Source organism: Salarias fasciatus, chromosome 17 (genome assembly GCF_902148845.1).
Source record: "Salarias fasciatus chromosome 17, fSalaFa1.1, whole genome shotgun sequence".
In the NCBI taxonomy this organism is placed as follows: Eukaryota; Metazoa; Chordata; class Actinopteri; order Blenniiformes; family Blenniidae; genus Salarias; species Salarias fasciatus.
The window spans coordinates 21567644-21583457 of record NC_043761.1 but is presented as its reverse complement, the minus strand read 5'-3'; the positions used below and the strand labels follow the sequence as shown (position 1 = coordinate 21583457).

The following is a 15814-nucleotide window of genomic DNA, read 5'->3' as shown; positions in this document are numbered from 1 at the left end:
GTTTACACCTGACGGTAATGTGTGTGTGTGTGTGTGTGCACGTGTGTGTGTGTGTTGTTCGGTCGGGGGAGGGCTTCATTCCCATCTCACGCTCAGAGAAAAGGAGGGTCCCGAGGAAAAGTGCGTCCGTCCTCATTGGGCGGCGAAGGCCCTCCCTCCTGGCTTTTAAAAGCCTGCGTTCATACCTGAGTTACAAAAGCTCCGCAGCTCCGCGCACGGCCGCCCGCCTTCATCTGAGTGTCTGACTTCTTCCAAATAAAATCATTTAAAAAAGGAAACAAAAAACTTAACACAGGGGAACTTTAACGGAGCTGCTTGACGGACTTCTCAGTAAGTGAACGGCTTTGTTAGAATTCATGATATGCAGGAAAATAATATGGAAAAGTTGTTTAAAAAGTTTTTTTAATGTGAATTTTGCATTTAATTTTTTTTTTGCTGCTGTGGCTAAAATAAACCATTTTTCTGGAAGACATGCAGCAGAGTGTGTGTGTGTGTGCGCGCAGGCCAGGGTTTCTGCACTGTGCTTTTTGCCTGGGAGGGATTTTGTGGAGGTGGCTGATGCAAGAGTGTGTTTGAATTGAGGATGAATGAGGTGGTGCTTCCAGAAAGACACGAAAAGAGCCCAGAGAAACCCAAAACCACTGTCTTCCTCGGTGCCTCTGCTGCTTTGGATTGCAGAATTGCATATTTATAACTTGCAGAGGTCTCCAGTTGTTTCTTTCTACTCTCTACTGAATTCAACCTAAGATGTTGAAATCTCAGGAGAATGCAGATTTAAAAACCGTGCGTATGCACGGTTTTTAAATCTGCATTTTCCTGAGATTTGAAGTTTGCAAATTGGGTGTTTGATCCGAAAATACTGCAGGAAATAGTTATAGTTTTGTTTCTCATTCTCAGAATCTCAGTCGTGCATCGTGAAGTCAGACAGTATTTACCAGCTGATCAATAACTTTGGTGTCATGGATGGTCAAGCAATAGAGAAGCAACAGTGAGGTGGAATTTGTATTGGTGTGTGTGTGTGTGTGTGCGTGCACAGCTGAGCACACACCGATCAGGTCGAAGTGTGTGAAGTGTGTTTTCTCAGTCCTGAAAGATTCAATTAAAGCCGAACAGGAAAAAGCCAACAAATGCACGAACCTCTCAGCACATTGTGTTCATTCTGCTGTGAGTGTGTGTGTGAGTGTGTGTGAGTGTGTGAGATATGCATCAGACGTGTGTTCCCCTGGTTGTAGCGACATGTGAGGTTAACCCGGTCCGACAGGTTAATCCTCTTGGCCGCGGGAAGCGAGATGCGTCTCCCCCCGGTTCGCCCGCCTTGCCTCGCCTACCGATGTGTGTGTGTGTGTGTGTGTGTGTGATGCACTTATTAACGGTAACGGAGCCGCTTAATCTCCGCTTGGCGGCGTTCGCCGCCGGGATCCGCCCCCGCGACGTCGGACGGCGTTCCCCAGCAGTGTGGACTGATGCGCGGCGGCCTGTTGACTGTAAACACATGACGATCAAAGACTGATTACCCAGCAGCCCCGGCTGGGAATCTGGCACCGCTCCGTTGTGTTCGTGTGCTCGTTACCGGGGGGGTTTGCGCCGTTTTTTTAGCTGTTTTTCTTCCCATCCGGCGCCATCAAAGAGGCCTTTGTGAGAGTGACAGGCCGCGGCGGCGTGAATCATTTTCCTGGCCTCCTCCTTACGTAACGACAAGATGAATGGAGTTTATGGAAAAATGTGCCCCTTTTTGTTGGCCGGCGGTGGGCGGGGCCTGGTAGACCGTGGTTGACGGACGTATCCTTGACCCGCTTTCTGAGTGTGTTGACTCAGCTCTTCGTCCACGTCAACGCGTGTTTGCTCTGTCCGCCCAGCGATAGACTGAAGCCGTGATGCATTTGTGTTTTATGACGTGGAAATAAATCAAAAGCGGTGCTGAGTCCTCCATCGGGTGGGAGGCCGGTTCCCTCCTCCGCCTTCTCCATCAAGGCCGAATCGCCCCTCAGGAGGCCGATAAGGCGCCACAGTAGAGCGTCTGTTATTCCTGCCGTGAACTCTGAGAACCCAAATAAACTCTCCCAACCTGTTTCCAGCTCTCACAGGTGAAAACGTCCAGTTCTAAAACCGAGCGTCCGCCAGCGCCGCCTCCTGGAATCAGTCCCCGCGAATCCTGAACGCCGCCAGCGTCTTGTCCTGCTGTGAGCGCCGCCATGCCGGGGGTCGTGGATCGCATGGAGCTGAGGAAGGTCGCCACGGAGGTGGACGACGACAGCGCCGACAGCCTGGACGACCGCTTCACCGAGCCCATCGACTCCGAGAAGGCCACCATCAACAGGTGGGCGGCGCGGCGAGGAGACGCCAGGAAACCAAACCGCTTTGTGAAACGTGACGCGATTCCTCTTGTCTTCTTCCATTGAAGCCAATTCCTGGACGACAATGACGACGGAGAAAGCCAGAAGTTCCTGTCAAACGGTCTGATGAAGAAGAAGAAGTATGAGGAGTACCATGAAGAATATGTAAGTGAATCCACCGATCGCCCGAGCCGTGATCGACAGGTGGTTTGAAAAATGTGTCGACTCGCTCCTCCTTCAACAAACGTTTCACAACGGAGTGTTCAGACTGATTGCAGGTATTGACGACAGCATTATTAAGCTATTTGTTGAGCCTTCTGTTGTAATTAACAACACTGTTGTCATGGAAACCAGTAATGCTCAGCGCCTCTGAATCTAGAAAAGCTCTGTTAATGATTATATCTGCCATAGTTTGCCAAAGAAGGCTAACGTTACTCTAAATGTGGCGTTTTTGGACTCGTTGGACGCTCTGTAAACTTGCACCAGTTCCACGTGCACGGTGCACGTCATCAAACGCAGCGACCGGTGTGGTTTGTGCTCCTGAAGAGGAGCGTGATGCAGAAGTCTCATCCGTTTTTAGTAAATGTCAAACATTCTGGAAATCCTTCACAAACAGGGAAACGCCTCAGTGTCCACAGCTAATTCAAATAAACACTGTTTGTTTTAAAGTTACAGGAAAAAGATGCAGAAAGTCTTTTAATGCGTTAACCAAGTAAGACGTTGGAATAAGTAAAGTGAGCCAAAACCTGCAGGAGATTCAGCAGAATCGAGCAAAACTTAGATACATTCAATGATAAAACACTTAATGAGTTGGAGAAGTTGGAGAAAAAAACATAATTCAGTTCAGTTCAGTTATTTCAATGTAGTAAAAATGGGTTGGGGAGCGTAAAACCCACCAAAAGCACCTGATTTAAGTTATAGTGAAATAAAATATATAGATATAATTAATACACGGTGCTTGCATGATACAAAAAAATGTGTTTTTTAATTAAAAATTGATGTGTGCTGTCAGTGTTATTGACTTATGTCAGGTTTATGGAAACGTGTGAATCATTGGAACATCAAACAGGACAGACTAAATGGGTACTAAGAGCACAGATTCGACAATATAACACAAAGAAATGCAGCTTTTGACCTGGTTTGACCTTTGACCTCTCTCTCTCTTGCTCTCAGCACCCGGGCCACGCCTCCTTCGGCATGTCCGTCTTCAACTTGAGCAATGCCATCATGGGCAGCGGCATCCTGGGCCTGTCCTACGCCATGGCCAACACCGGCATCGTCCTCTTCTTGTACGTAGCTCGCTTCCCGCGGAGCACTTCCTCCATCCGACACCGAACAGCCAGTGAACTGGAACCAGCTTCGCTCTTTAACACCATATTCTCAGGCTATAATGTTTCTCCAGTCCGTCAGGTTGAAGTATTGTTCACATTGGACTCTGTTAAAAATAGACGTAGACATCTGAACCGGGCCGTGCGTCCCGTGCCTGTGCGTTATCAGCGTTCGTGGACGACTTCCAGCAGCATCCGACCCCCCGCTGTCACCCGATAGCCCCCCCCCCCCCCCCCCCCCGTCTCCCGCTCTCAACTGACAATACCTTCAGTAAATGTTCAGATCTGCATGTTTAAAGAGAAAGTCCGAGCTGACTCTCTCTGCCTCTGCAGAATCCTCCTGGTGGCCGTGGCCATTCTGTCGCTCTACTCGGTGCATCTGCTGCTGATGACCGCCAAAGAAGGAGGTCGGTACAGCCTCCAAACAAATTTCTCTCGTCTTCATTGACGCGTGATAGAGGTAAATGTTCGATAAATGATGCCCTCGTCTGCTCTGACAGGATCCCTCATCTATGAGAAGCTGGGAGAGCGGGCGTTCGGCTGGCCCGGGAAGATGGCCGCCTTCGGTTCCATTATAATGCAAAACATAGGAGGTAATCGCTGTGGTGAAATATCTAAACAGAGGGGAGATTTGAAACGTGCAGACCGGTGCAGATCCATTGACCTTTCACCCCTCCCGCAGCCATGTCCAGCTACCTCTTCATCGTCAAATACGAGCTCCCAGAAGTGATCAGGACCTTCATGCGCTTGGAGGAGAACTCCGGGTGAGCTTACTGCAGATGGAATGTGTGTGTCTGAGTGTGAGAGCTTCCTGTGACTGGAGCCCTGCGCTGTGCTTGCAGTGAGTGGTACCTGAACGGGAACTACCTGGTGGTGTTCGTCTCGGTCGGGGTCATCCTCCCCCTGTCCCTGCTGAAAAACCTCGGTAAGGAGCCGCCTCCGCCCTGGATTCTCCCTCCATTCTCCGGCCTTCTAAGAAGCTGGGATGTCGAGTTTTTGCCACCTGAAGAGCGATCTGTCGGTCGCAGCTGTCCGGCGTCGGCTCTGCCAGAACAGAAATAATGTAACGCTAGTCCGGCTCTGAGTCAGCCGGGGCAGTTAGGGTTGAGTGTAACGTGACACCGCGGTCCAGCGGGTAGTCAGCTCCGACACTCAGGTGGGATTTATGAGCGCCGGAGTCGTCTCCAAAAGCTCCTCTGTTCAGATTTTATAATGAAGACAATTATCTCAGAGGAGCAAGCGAGCGGCGACCAGCTTGACTTCTACTGTACGTGAGTCTGGATCCAGGACATCGTGAATCAGGCTGACCCTCGGCTCTGCTCCAGAACCATCCATGGACCCAAACCAAGAACTAGATGTGACCCACATCCAGGAATAGGTCCCAGAATGAGCTGGAAGCCAGAAAGAAAGACGAGAGCCGAGTAGGAAGAAGGCATCTGGTGATTAAAGTAGGAGGGAGGGTGAAGGAGAAAAGTCGATCAGCTTGAGAGGAGATCAGTTGTAGTCGTTCTGTGTTTAACATATCAGCTCTGTTTCCTCCTGTCTAGGTTACCTGGGCTACACCAGCGGCTTCTCCCTCAGCTGCATGGTCTTCTTCTTAGGCGTTGTGAGTACATCTCAGCGTTGAAGCTCAACCTTTTCACCCTTTTCCTCGTCGTATTAAATCAGCTGCGTCGTTCGTGTTTCCTCCAGATAATCTACAAGAAGACGCAGCTGCCGTGCCCGCTCCCGTTCTTCTACGGCCACTCCAACCTCAGCATGAACGCCTCGGACGCGTCGGGCCTGTACGCGCTGCACAACCGCTCGGCGCAGATGGATTTCTCCCGAGCCGACGTGACGCCCGCCGTGCCCGCCGGCCACGACGCCCACCACTCCACGGGGGTGCACTACCAGCCCCACCCCGACGACGAGGAGATGTGCACGCCCAAGTACTTCGTCTTCAACTCGCAGGTGCGCCGCGATCCGGCTCCATATGCAGTTTCTTCAAGCTTCTGCACTCGAGGAATGCGCCGCTCGATGCACAGCAGGGAGTACAATGAAGGGGCTCGTGCAGATCAAACAGGAGAAGAATAGCAGCGTCTGCTGGGACATGTTTGGGAGGGGTGTGTTCTCAAACATACGTTCAGGATGACTTTTCTCTATGGAGAATAAATCAGGGCGGCAGTGACAAACCATTACATTCCAGTGTGGTTTAGAGGGAACGTGGTGACCTTTGCATTTTCATTATATCTCCAATTGTTTTTGGCCCTGAAAGAAGAACGTATTACAAAAATCAAATAAAACTGCTTTAAACCTTTGTGACTATGCATGAAGAACAGAAGAAAAGTCGTTTGTTTCTTTTCCCCCTGGCCTCGGTTGTAAAAGCCAACATTCTGACAGCAGCAGTGGGAAATATAATCTGCAGATCACGTCGGTCGGGGCGCCTTCAGTGCGTCACCACGTTTAAAAGAGCAGGAAAAAAAAAAAAAAAGCTTTCCGAGGGTTTTAATTTTTCCAGCTCGAGCTACAGAACAAGTCGTCTCTGTCCTGCAGCTGCTTCATTTACTGGAATAGTTCTGACATCTTCACCTTACGGATGAGGAGATGATTTGGAAGAGTTTGTTGAGGCTGGAGTCCCACAGGGATCGGGTCTGGGTCCCTGATAGTTTGTTGTTTCTGTTTTTTGTTTCCTGTTTTATATATTTGTTTGTGGTTTCTGCCGCAGACGGCGTACACCGTGCCCATCCTGGCCTTCGCCTTCGTCTGCCACCCTGAGGTGCTGCCCATCTACAGCGAGCTCAAAGAGTGAGTCTCCTCACCTCATTATGCGTGAGTGTGTGTGTTTGCCCTCACACACACAGGCGGGTGTTAAAGAGAATGTGTGTGTGTGTGTGTGTGTGTTTGCAGCCGCAGCAGGAGGAAGATGCAGAACGTCTCCAACCTGTCCATCCTGGCCATGCTCATCATGTACATGCTGTCGGCGCTGTTCGGCTACCTCACCTTCTACGGTGAGAGAAACACACACACGGGGTGAGGAAGGTGTGTTTCTTCAGGACGTCTCCGCCTGAATCCCGTCTTCCTCCGCTCCCATGCAGACTTCGTGGAGGCAGAGTTGCTCCACACCTTCACCAAGGTGTACAAGTTCGACACGATGCTGCTGCTGGTGCGCCTGGCCGTCCTCACCGCCGTCACGCTCACCGTGCCCATCGTGCTTTTCCCCGTGAGTACAACACACACACGCATACACACACACACACACACCGACACACAGCGTGTCCGCGTGAAGTCAAGATTAAGAAAATATCACGGTGTCCCGTCTGCGTCCGTAAACAGAGCCTCATTTGGAGTCTCAACATAATTTGATTTGCGTCAGAGGACACAGAAACACACACACACACACACACACTCACACTCCGCCCCTCTAAATGTCCAGCATTTCTGCCACTTGCAGTCATTCTGCTGACAGACTGGGTTTTGTATTTGCTGCAGACTCAGTGTTTTTGTGTCGTTGCCGGGTTTTTTTTTTTTTTTTTTCCCCCTCCCGTGTAATTTGGTGAAAAAAGAACAGGCTGTTCGCCTCGTGTTGTCGTCCCAAACCCCGGTACGCTCCGGGCTCATAAACTCCAACACCTTTTATGTACAGCAACACACTCACACTTTCAGTGTTTCCTCATTTCTCTCGTTATGGGGTCAAAAGTCGGCCCGTGTGTGACGTCCACTCACTGAAACTTATCACCTCAGTCAGTCACACTCTGTCACACACTCACACACACTCACACTCATCGGACTTCCTTCTCCATATATGGTCGTGAGCTAATTTTAGCTTTGGCCCTTATCTGACTTCATGGGGACAAAAATGGCTGCTGGCCAGAGGAAGTTTCTCACCCCGTTTAGGACGTCAGGCATTTCAGCGCGCACGCACACACGCACACACAGGGTTTAATGTGAAGACAAGCTGCAGATCGCTTCTGAACCTGAGCGGCTGAAGGTACAGGAAGCTGCCACCAGAGGGCAGCAGATGCTTTGGTAGATACAGAACAGCTGTCAGGAAGTGATGCAGTGAAGCCTTCATGTTGCAGTAATCCAGCACACACACACACACACACACACACACACACACACACACACACACACACACACACACACACACACACACACACACACACACACAGTATAGTGTAAAGAAGGCCGTTTATGAATCATAAGAAATGGTTGAAGCTTCAGGAAGCTGCCACTAGGGGGCAGCAGCTTAGTTGATGTTCAGTGAAGTGCTGACAGGATGATGCAGCAAGCTTGTCTTGTCTGAGACACACACACACACACACACACACACACACACACACACACACACACACACACACACACACACACACACAGCTGCACAATCTGAAGGTTTAACATTTGTCATCTCTTTGTAACCTTCTACACACATTTTTGTCCGGTGACTTGTCAGATCCATGAGTCATTCCCCCTCCCTCCACAGGAATTAAAAAAAAAAAAAAAAAAACCTGCATTCTCGCCCCTCGTTTAATCAGATAGCGCGGACCCCCCCTGACTCTGCATTCCCACCCCATCTCTGCAGTGGAAGTTTACAGAGTGGACAGTGGAAAAACCCTCACCCTGACCGCCTTCGCTCGGAGGCGGAGCCTATGAGACGGGGTGGGATGAGCGTGTGGTGGGATAGAAACACAAAGCCCCGGCGAGGGCCGCGCATTCCTTGAAATGTGAAGAGTTGGTGATAGAGGATGTGTAGAAATGTGCTCGTGGCGGTACGTGACCGCCATGCCGGCACGGCCTGAGTCTGGCTTTGAAGGCAGGATTAAGATATCAGGATTTGGGGTTTTTGCGAGGATTCTCTGCTCATCTGCACAGATTAATGTAGCTTCAGGTGTTGAAATGTCAAATAGCAAGTTCGTCCACCAGCAGTTCAGTTCCTTACTGTAACATTGCGAAATGCAGGACATAAAAACTTGATAAGGACGGAGAAACATGAGCCGGAGACTGGATTCGCCCGAGCAGCTGCGCTGAATTATTGGGCAGAGACGTCCTCGGTTTGACATATGGCGCCTTAATCACCTGTCAGGGTGTGGCGCAAACTGGTTTTAGCCTTAATGTCTGCATGTAAAGTCATAAGTTAAAGTCCGTGCGGCACAGAGTCGGTTTTGGCAGCGAGTCGCTGGAAACCAAGAGGCTGGAATCAAGCTGATTTGTTTGCGGTGCCTTGATTTGTACGGAGCGGGGATGTTTAATAAATCGAGCACAGTAAAAACAGTTGAAAGGCTCTTGGAAGTTTGTCTGCCAAGTTTCCCTTTTGACCTTTGCGAATCCCATCTCCTGACCTTCATTTTGAATCACCTTCGGCTGGAGATTAACGTTAGCTTTGTCTCAGACTGTCCTTGCCTCCCGCCGGAGTTAAAGAATGTGTGTAAGGCACACGTAGTGTGTGTGTGCGTGCGTGCGTGTGTGTGTGTGTGTGTGTGTGTGTGTACGTACGTACGAGGTCGCAGGGTGTGCAGTCACGTGAAGGATAGATGCTAACCGACGCCAGATCACACAGGGCTTTGTCAGGATCCAACACATAATGAAAAGGGCTTTATGTGGAGTCGAACGTGCCCCAGTTCTCAGGCTCAAAGTGTGGGAGAGGCCTGCCAAACGAGCCGATTCACACCTCCACCGTCACTCTCAGGGCTCGCCGTTGACCCCGCGACTCCTTTGCGACCCTTTGCTGGTCGTACGAACCTGAAGATTTGTCCTTGATTTAATTGGCAGAGTCATTTTAAACCTTTCTGGTTTCATCATGCTTCCGCCGCTCTTGATATTTTTAGCACTTCATGAAGTTTCACTTCAGATTCAGCGTCTGGACGACTCCAGAGAAAAGCAGCTGCAGCACAGCTGCCTCGTATTTTCGCAAATCAGATTTGCAGAGAAAACGCAGCCCACAATTTCCAATTTGCTTCTGATTGAGAACAAATTCCAACGAGCCGCTGGTCTCCGGCGAGCTGCCGACTGGCTGCAGCCAGATGTGTCCAGACCGGTCCAGCTGCATGCGTGCGGACGGACAGACGGGTGAAACCGGTGCAAACATCACGCGCTGAACTCCAAAGGCTCGCGGCCGGGTGCCGAATAGCTTGGAGCCTCGGAGAGAAATGCTGCGTCCAGGCTCGAGTTTTCCGAGCGAGGCCTAATTATGCAACAGACGGTGGGAGCGAGCCGAAGGTAAAGAGCTGCAAACTTTACGTGGTCAGAAGAAAGGCGCTCCGGCGGAGGTGGTGACACTTGTTTGGCAGAGGACTGTGAAGTGCGGGCATCGCAGTCGAACCTCCTGACCGTCACGGCCCGGATCCTTTCCTTCAGTCGACAGCGCAGAAAATCTGCTTAATTTGATGAATATAAATTTTGTCCTTAAATCAAACTCAAAAAAGGTTACACAGAAATAACCCCTGGTGTTCTGGGAGCACTGGAAAACAAAATTTTCCTGCATTCTGTATTTTTAATCCATTCATCAGTGATTCTGTCATTTACATGGGCCTTTTTATTGCTGTATGAATCTGAATAAAGCATAATTTCGCTCTACAAAGACCACGTAAACGCATGAAAACTTCACTCAGAATTAAAGGTGCTGTAGGCAGGATTCAGCATCTCCGCCATCTTGCTTAGGGTTACCTAAGCAAGATGGCGATTTGACCCATCTAAAGGCCTCAGTATACTCCCCCGCTGCCGCTACGTCGTTCCTACGACGTAGACGTCGTAGCCCTACGACGTCTACGTCGGGCTACGTCGGGGATTGACGTGCGCCTCCCGAAAATTGTGACTTCGCGTCGTTTCGACGCGTGGTGACGTGAACGTCGAGGGCTGTGATTGGTCCGCTTTCGCTTTGTTTATAGAATAAAGTAGAACTCACCCGGAATGCTTTTCTGATCCGAACAGTGCTTCGGGAGAAATTTAGATCCAAAATTGAGCGGCGCACATCCCTATACTGTTAGCAGTGTTAGCACTGTTAGCAGACGGGGCTATGTGTATAGCCGCTCCTCAAACGGCTTTAATCGTCCAAAAGCTCATTAGTTTCACCAATATTTCATCACGGTCCGCTCAGCCTCTCCTCCTCCACAGCCCAGTGTCACCAGATATGTCATATATGCAGATATATGTTCGGTAAATGCACGCGTCTCTAGATACGTACGTCTCGAAATCTATGTCTATAGATCTATGTCTAAATGGTAAATGGTAAATGGACTACACTTGTATAGCGCTTTTTACCCTGCTTGACAGAGCCCAAAGCGCTTCACACTGCAATATCACATCAACCCTTTCACACCATACTCGGTGGTGGTAAGCTACGACTGTAGCCACAGCTGCCCTGGGGCAGACTGACTAGGTCTGTCTAGGTAAAGCCGGAGCTACGGAAGCAGCATTGTTGTTGTGACTGCTAGCAGCTTGCCAGAGGAGGGCGTTCCCTTGACGCAGGAGCAAGATATGTTCAGTAGCGGCGTAGGGTTGCCGGCGTAGGGTTGCCGGCGTAGGAACGCCGTGGCGGCGACGGGGGAGCATACTGAGGCCTTAAGATGGTGATTTGAAACCCAGCACAGCCAATCCTGTCCTGTTTTCTCTGACATCACGCCCTTACCCAAGTTAAGCCCCTCCCACAAGAACGTGCGACGAACGCCCCTCGACCAATCACGGTTAGAGCCTCATGGGCTCTTCTGATTGGTCAAAGATACCTGGAGCTGTCGAGATTCCTTTTCAGCTCAGAACAGAGACAGATGGAAACGCTGCGCCCTCGCGGTAGAGCAATTATGCTACACTCCTAAAGGATTATCAATGGATAGTCTAACATTTAATCCAAAGAAAACACAGAAAAATTAGCATTGACTAGCAAAATCCTGCCTACAGCAGCTTTAAGTTTGAATCCGAAACGGAATTATATGTAAATTAGGCGCGACTTCATTCCGGTCGTTCTGCGCATGCTCCGCCATGATGACGTAACATTCCAAGATGGCGGCCTGCGTCCCGCAGATCGACTCGCACGGAGACGAGTTATTTAATAGGAATTTTAGAAGAATTGGATATAATGAAACGAGCGGATGGACGGGCGCTTAACAACGCGGACATTTTCAAAGCCGTGGTGTCAAGGTTAATTGAGAAAGAAAGAAGAGAAAAACGCTGTTTACTTCCGGGAGACGTAAGTACGTCACGGCCGCCCTCTGTCCAATCAGAACGCTTGGCAGATCCCTCGTTTTTTTCCCCATGTAAATACGAAACTCATGAATGTAATTCTGAATTGCTTAATTCAGAATTCAGTGTAGATTAGAATAGAATAGAATAGAACATTATTTGTCATTGCAAGAAGTACAACGAAACTGATGTGGTTTAAAGCGACACTAAGGAACTTTTCAACCTTAATAAAACATCTTAATATCTTTTGTGATGATACATCGACTTACAACTAGTTGAATGACCCCTCTGTCACGGCCTGAGGGCGTCAGTATTGCTTTCACTTGGACTGAGCAGCTGTGAGGAGGGTGGTAGGAACCCTGCACACTAAAAAGCTCCAAATGTGCGGACTGCTTTACGGCATGCGTCACATCATGATATAACATTTTTTAGCCACCATTAGATTCATGACCTCGTCGCTGTCCGTCCTTCACACAGCCACTGGAAACAAATGTGGCGAGTTCAGTCCGACAGCACGCCACCGGGAGCAGCATTTTACGACGCCACGCGCTAGACCTCATGGGAACTGTGGTATTGCTTCAGGCAAAACACTACCGCTTTTGTCCACTGGCGCCGCCAAAATCAACGAAAACTGAAAGTTCCTTAGTGTCGCTTTAAAGACGCCCTGTAATATAGTTTGGGATGATTTATAACCTTGTTAGGATCAAAATTTTGACATCCAGAAGCCGTGAAATGACCATTAATATATCTATTTCTTTCTTTAACTTAATGATTTATCTTAACATCATACTAAAATACACACAAATTTTATATTTCATCTTTTTTCTTAAATTAATTTCTATACGCTGATACCATTTTGGATCCAATTTGACCTGGAACTGTTGATTATGAGTCAATGTTGGTGCATTGCTGCTTGAATTAGAATCAGCTGTTAAGAGATCATAGAACGTAAAGAGTAACCTACGTTCACTCCAACACATTTATCAAGCTGTGGGCTGAACTGATGATGCTGGATCTTTTTTACGGTGACTGGAAACTCCCCAGTGGAATCTGGACTGGGAGTCATGACAGCCTGGAGAACATTGATCTTATTGTCCGTCTGCTGAGCATGTGCAGACGAACCGTGGCTGTGGTGCGCGGTCACAGTAGCAGCGTTTTCAGTCACTCCGAGCAGAAATGTTTTGAAACCCGACCCCGAAAACCCAATGAAAGTTTAGCGTTGACACGGTAAAGGCAGGCCGAGACGCTGCAGGATTCCCACTGAGGCGACACTTGTGCTTCTCATAAACACCACTGTGTTTGTCCCCAGTGACTCCATGTCTGGTGATTTACTCCTGAAGCTCCTCGAGCTGCTGTCATTGACCTCGTGTGGCTCTCCGTGTTGGAGTAGCTGATCTGGGGATGAGTTTGTTAAACCTCTCTGCTTCTACTTTGTTTCAACTTCAGCTGAAACAAATGAAAGTTAAGACTCTGGATCTGCAGAACTGGAAACTCTGCTTGTGCTTCAGCGTGAGACTAGTTAGTAAAGAGGAAGGTGGAGAGGAGGAGGGAAGAAAAAAAAAAAAAAGAAAACCTGATTGACAATAGCGATGCTTGTCGACGCCTCCCCCCCCAGTAGGCCCCTCCTCTTGCGCTCGGCTGATGCAATCCCCCGGCTCCATTGCACTGCGGGAGATAATCCGCAGGCTTTCTGAATGGAGCGCTCTTTGTAACCTTCCTCCCCGCGGCCCACGAGGCACCTGATACCTGCGACCTTTCACCCAGTGGAGGCCTGAACGGGCCGCCCGTGGCTCAGCGGCACCAGGATATCCCGGCTAAGACGCCCCGCCGCGGCCGCACAGTCCCCCCCACCCCCCCACCCCACTACTCGTGCGCGCACACGGACACGCAATGACCCCGCAGCACTTGACACACTTCACTAAGTGGCCAAGTGTGGGAATCGACTCCTGGCACACATGGAGACTTTCCTCCAGGGAGCAGCGACACTCGGTTCTCACTGCGTGTGTCTGTGATCAGACTCCTGCCTGCAAATCGAACCCTGCGCGTGATCAGATGTGTGTGTGTTTATATTCCACGACGCACAAGCGCAGGTTCGGACGCCTGTAACTCTGACATTGCGTTTCGCCTCCTTGCTGCAGTTTCCTCTCAGATTTTAGAGTAATTCTTTGGGATTTTGTGAACTTTCATTCATTCTTTAGAGCATTTAAGAGGCCAAGCGCTGAGGCTGGAGGGGAATTCTGTGTTCGTTCGTACCGAAGGTGCTTTTCATCTTTAACTCGTTGCTTTTAAGGACCTTTACTGGCTTCATCAAAATGCTCGATCTCATTGAAACTGCAACAAGTATCAGTATATATTTCCTGAAATGACAAGACATTTGACAAATGTATTTTTTTATTAGAGAACTGGCAAAAAAAAAAATGACAGAAAGAAAGCAGAATGCATGAGAATATCTCAAAGCCTACTTTTTTGAGTTGATCTTAAGAAGAAATACTCAGAAATGTTTTCTATATGTGATGAAATTCTGTTGGGAAGCATAAAACTGACCAAAATTACTCATTATTTCACATATAACAGTTAATGAAAATGTCTAAAAAGGTGAAAATTATTACAACAAACAAGCAAATGTGATCTTTATTCTGATCGGTGCGATGGAGCTCGGCACTGACCTGTCGGACGTTTGCTTCTCCTCAGATCCGCTCCTCCATCACCACGCTGCTCTTCAGTGGGCGGGACTTCAGCTGGACCCGGCACATGCTGATCGCCGCCGCCATCCTGGCCTTCAACAACATGCTGGTCATCTTCGTCCCGACCATCAGGGACATCTTCGGCTTCATCGGTGAGCGGAGCCCCGACAGAAGCTGCACCTCGGGTCTCAGAAGAATTTCCTGTTACTGGTTTCCGTGAGACGACTTGTCCGAACCAGTCTGGGATTTTCCCGCTTTTCAAATCCGTGTTTCAACTTTCACCACGTAGATCTCTTTAAGCACTCCAGGATTTAACAAGGATCCTTTGAATCTGAACCTTTTTCCACATTCTATGAGGTTACCTCAGCCTATGCTTCCACTTAATCCTCCTCTTCCTCTTCCAGGTTCGTCTGCGGCCACCATGCTCATCTTCATCCTCCCTGCTGCGTTCTACCTCCGCCTGGTGAAGTCGGTGCCGCTCCGCTCCCCGCAGAAGATCGGGGTGAGTGCACGATAGAGGCGCCATTTACGTTTTCCTTGTGTCGAGCGGACGGAAACGTCAGTTGGTGTCTCGTCCCGCAGGCCGCCGTCTTCCTGGTGGTGGGAATCGTCTTCATGATCGGCAGCTTGTCGCTCATCGCCCTGGACTGGATCCACAACCCGTCGGGCTCCGGCGGCGGCCACTAGGCCCGCCGGGGCACCGCGTTCGGCCGGCGCCGTCATCCTCACCCGTCTGCAATCTCTCCTGGCGGCTTCCCTTCATCCGGCGGTGGACAGAACGAGCCGCGTCAGGCGAGGACGCGTTGGGCTCCCCCTGCTGGCGGAACCAGTCCCGCCGCCCTCGTCCGAACTGTGACCTGCAGGGACGACGACGCACAACCAGTCGTCCTCCGAGATCCGTGGAGACGTTTTTGGAGGACTATTCACACACACGTTTCTAGCAATATGTTTCAGCTTCAGCACACACGTCAACGTCAGTATTGACTCAAAACCATCGTCAGGAAGTCGCCGCCGCGCTCCACGTCAATCGGTCCTTGACTTTGCCAAAGTCAGCACGCACATAGAGGTTCAGCGGACGGGGAAATGCCAGAGGCCTTCCTGAAGCTGGCTGTTTTCATCTCGGCTGTCCGGGCGGAAGCGAAGAGGCGCTCTCAGTATTACTGACACGGAGAGATGGGAACCGGCAGGGTGTGAATGTACATAATTTATCTACTGAAAGAAAAAGAAAAGAAAAACATGTTGTACATAATGTCTGACGTGGCCTCGAGGCCGTCTGCCAATCAGGCGGAATGGCATCGGAGTGTGTGAGTGTGTGTGT

General features: G+C 49.8%; 1 protein-coding gene across 1 annotated transcript; it reads left to right on the top strand.

Annotated features, from left to right (window-relative positions):
• The first annotated feature begins 202 nt into the window (after positions 1-202).
• LOC115404410 (sodium-coupled neutral amino acid transporter 4-like) lies at positions 203-15719 on the top strand. The gene is made up of 16 exons (XM_030113725.1): positions 203-330; positions 2076-2317; positions 2402-2498; positions 3507-3622; positions 3995-4068; positions 4162-4254; positions 4344-4425; positions 4504-4586; positions 5209-5267; positions 5354-5611; positions 6366-6445; positions 6548-6648; positions 6736-6860; positions 14504-14648; positions 14901-14998; positions 15079-15719. Exons 2-16 carry the CDS (start codon positions 2193-2195, stop codon positions 15181-15183), a joined length of 1641 nt encoding a protein of 546 aa, XP_029969585.1. The 5' UTR covers positions 203-330; positions 2076-2192; the 3' UTR covers positions 15184-15719.
• Positions 15720-15814: the final 95 nt, after the last annotated feature.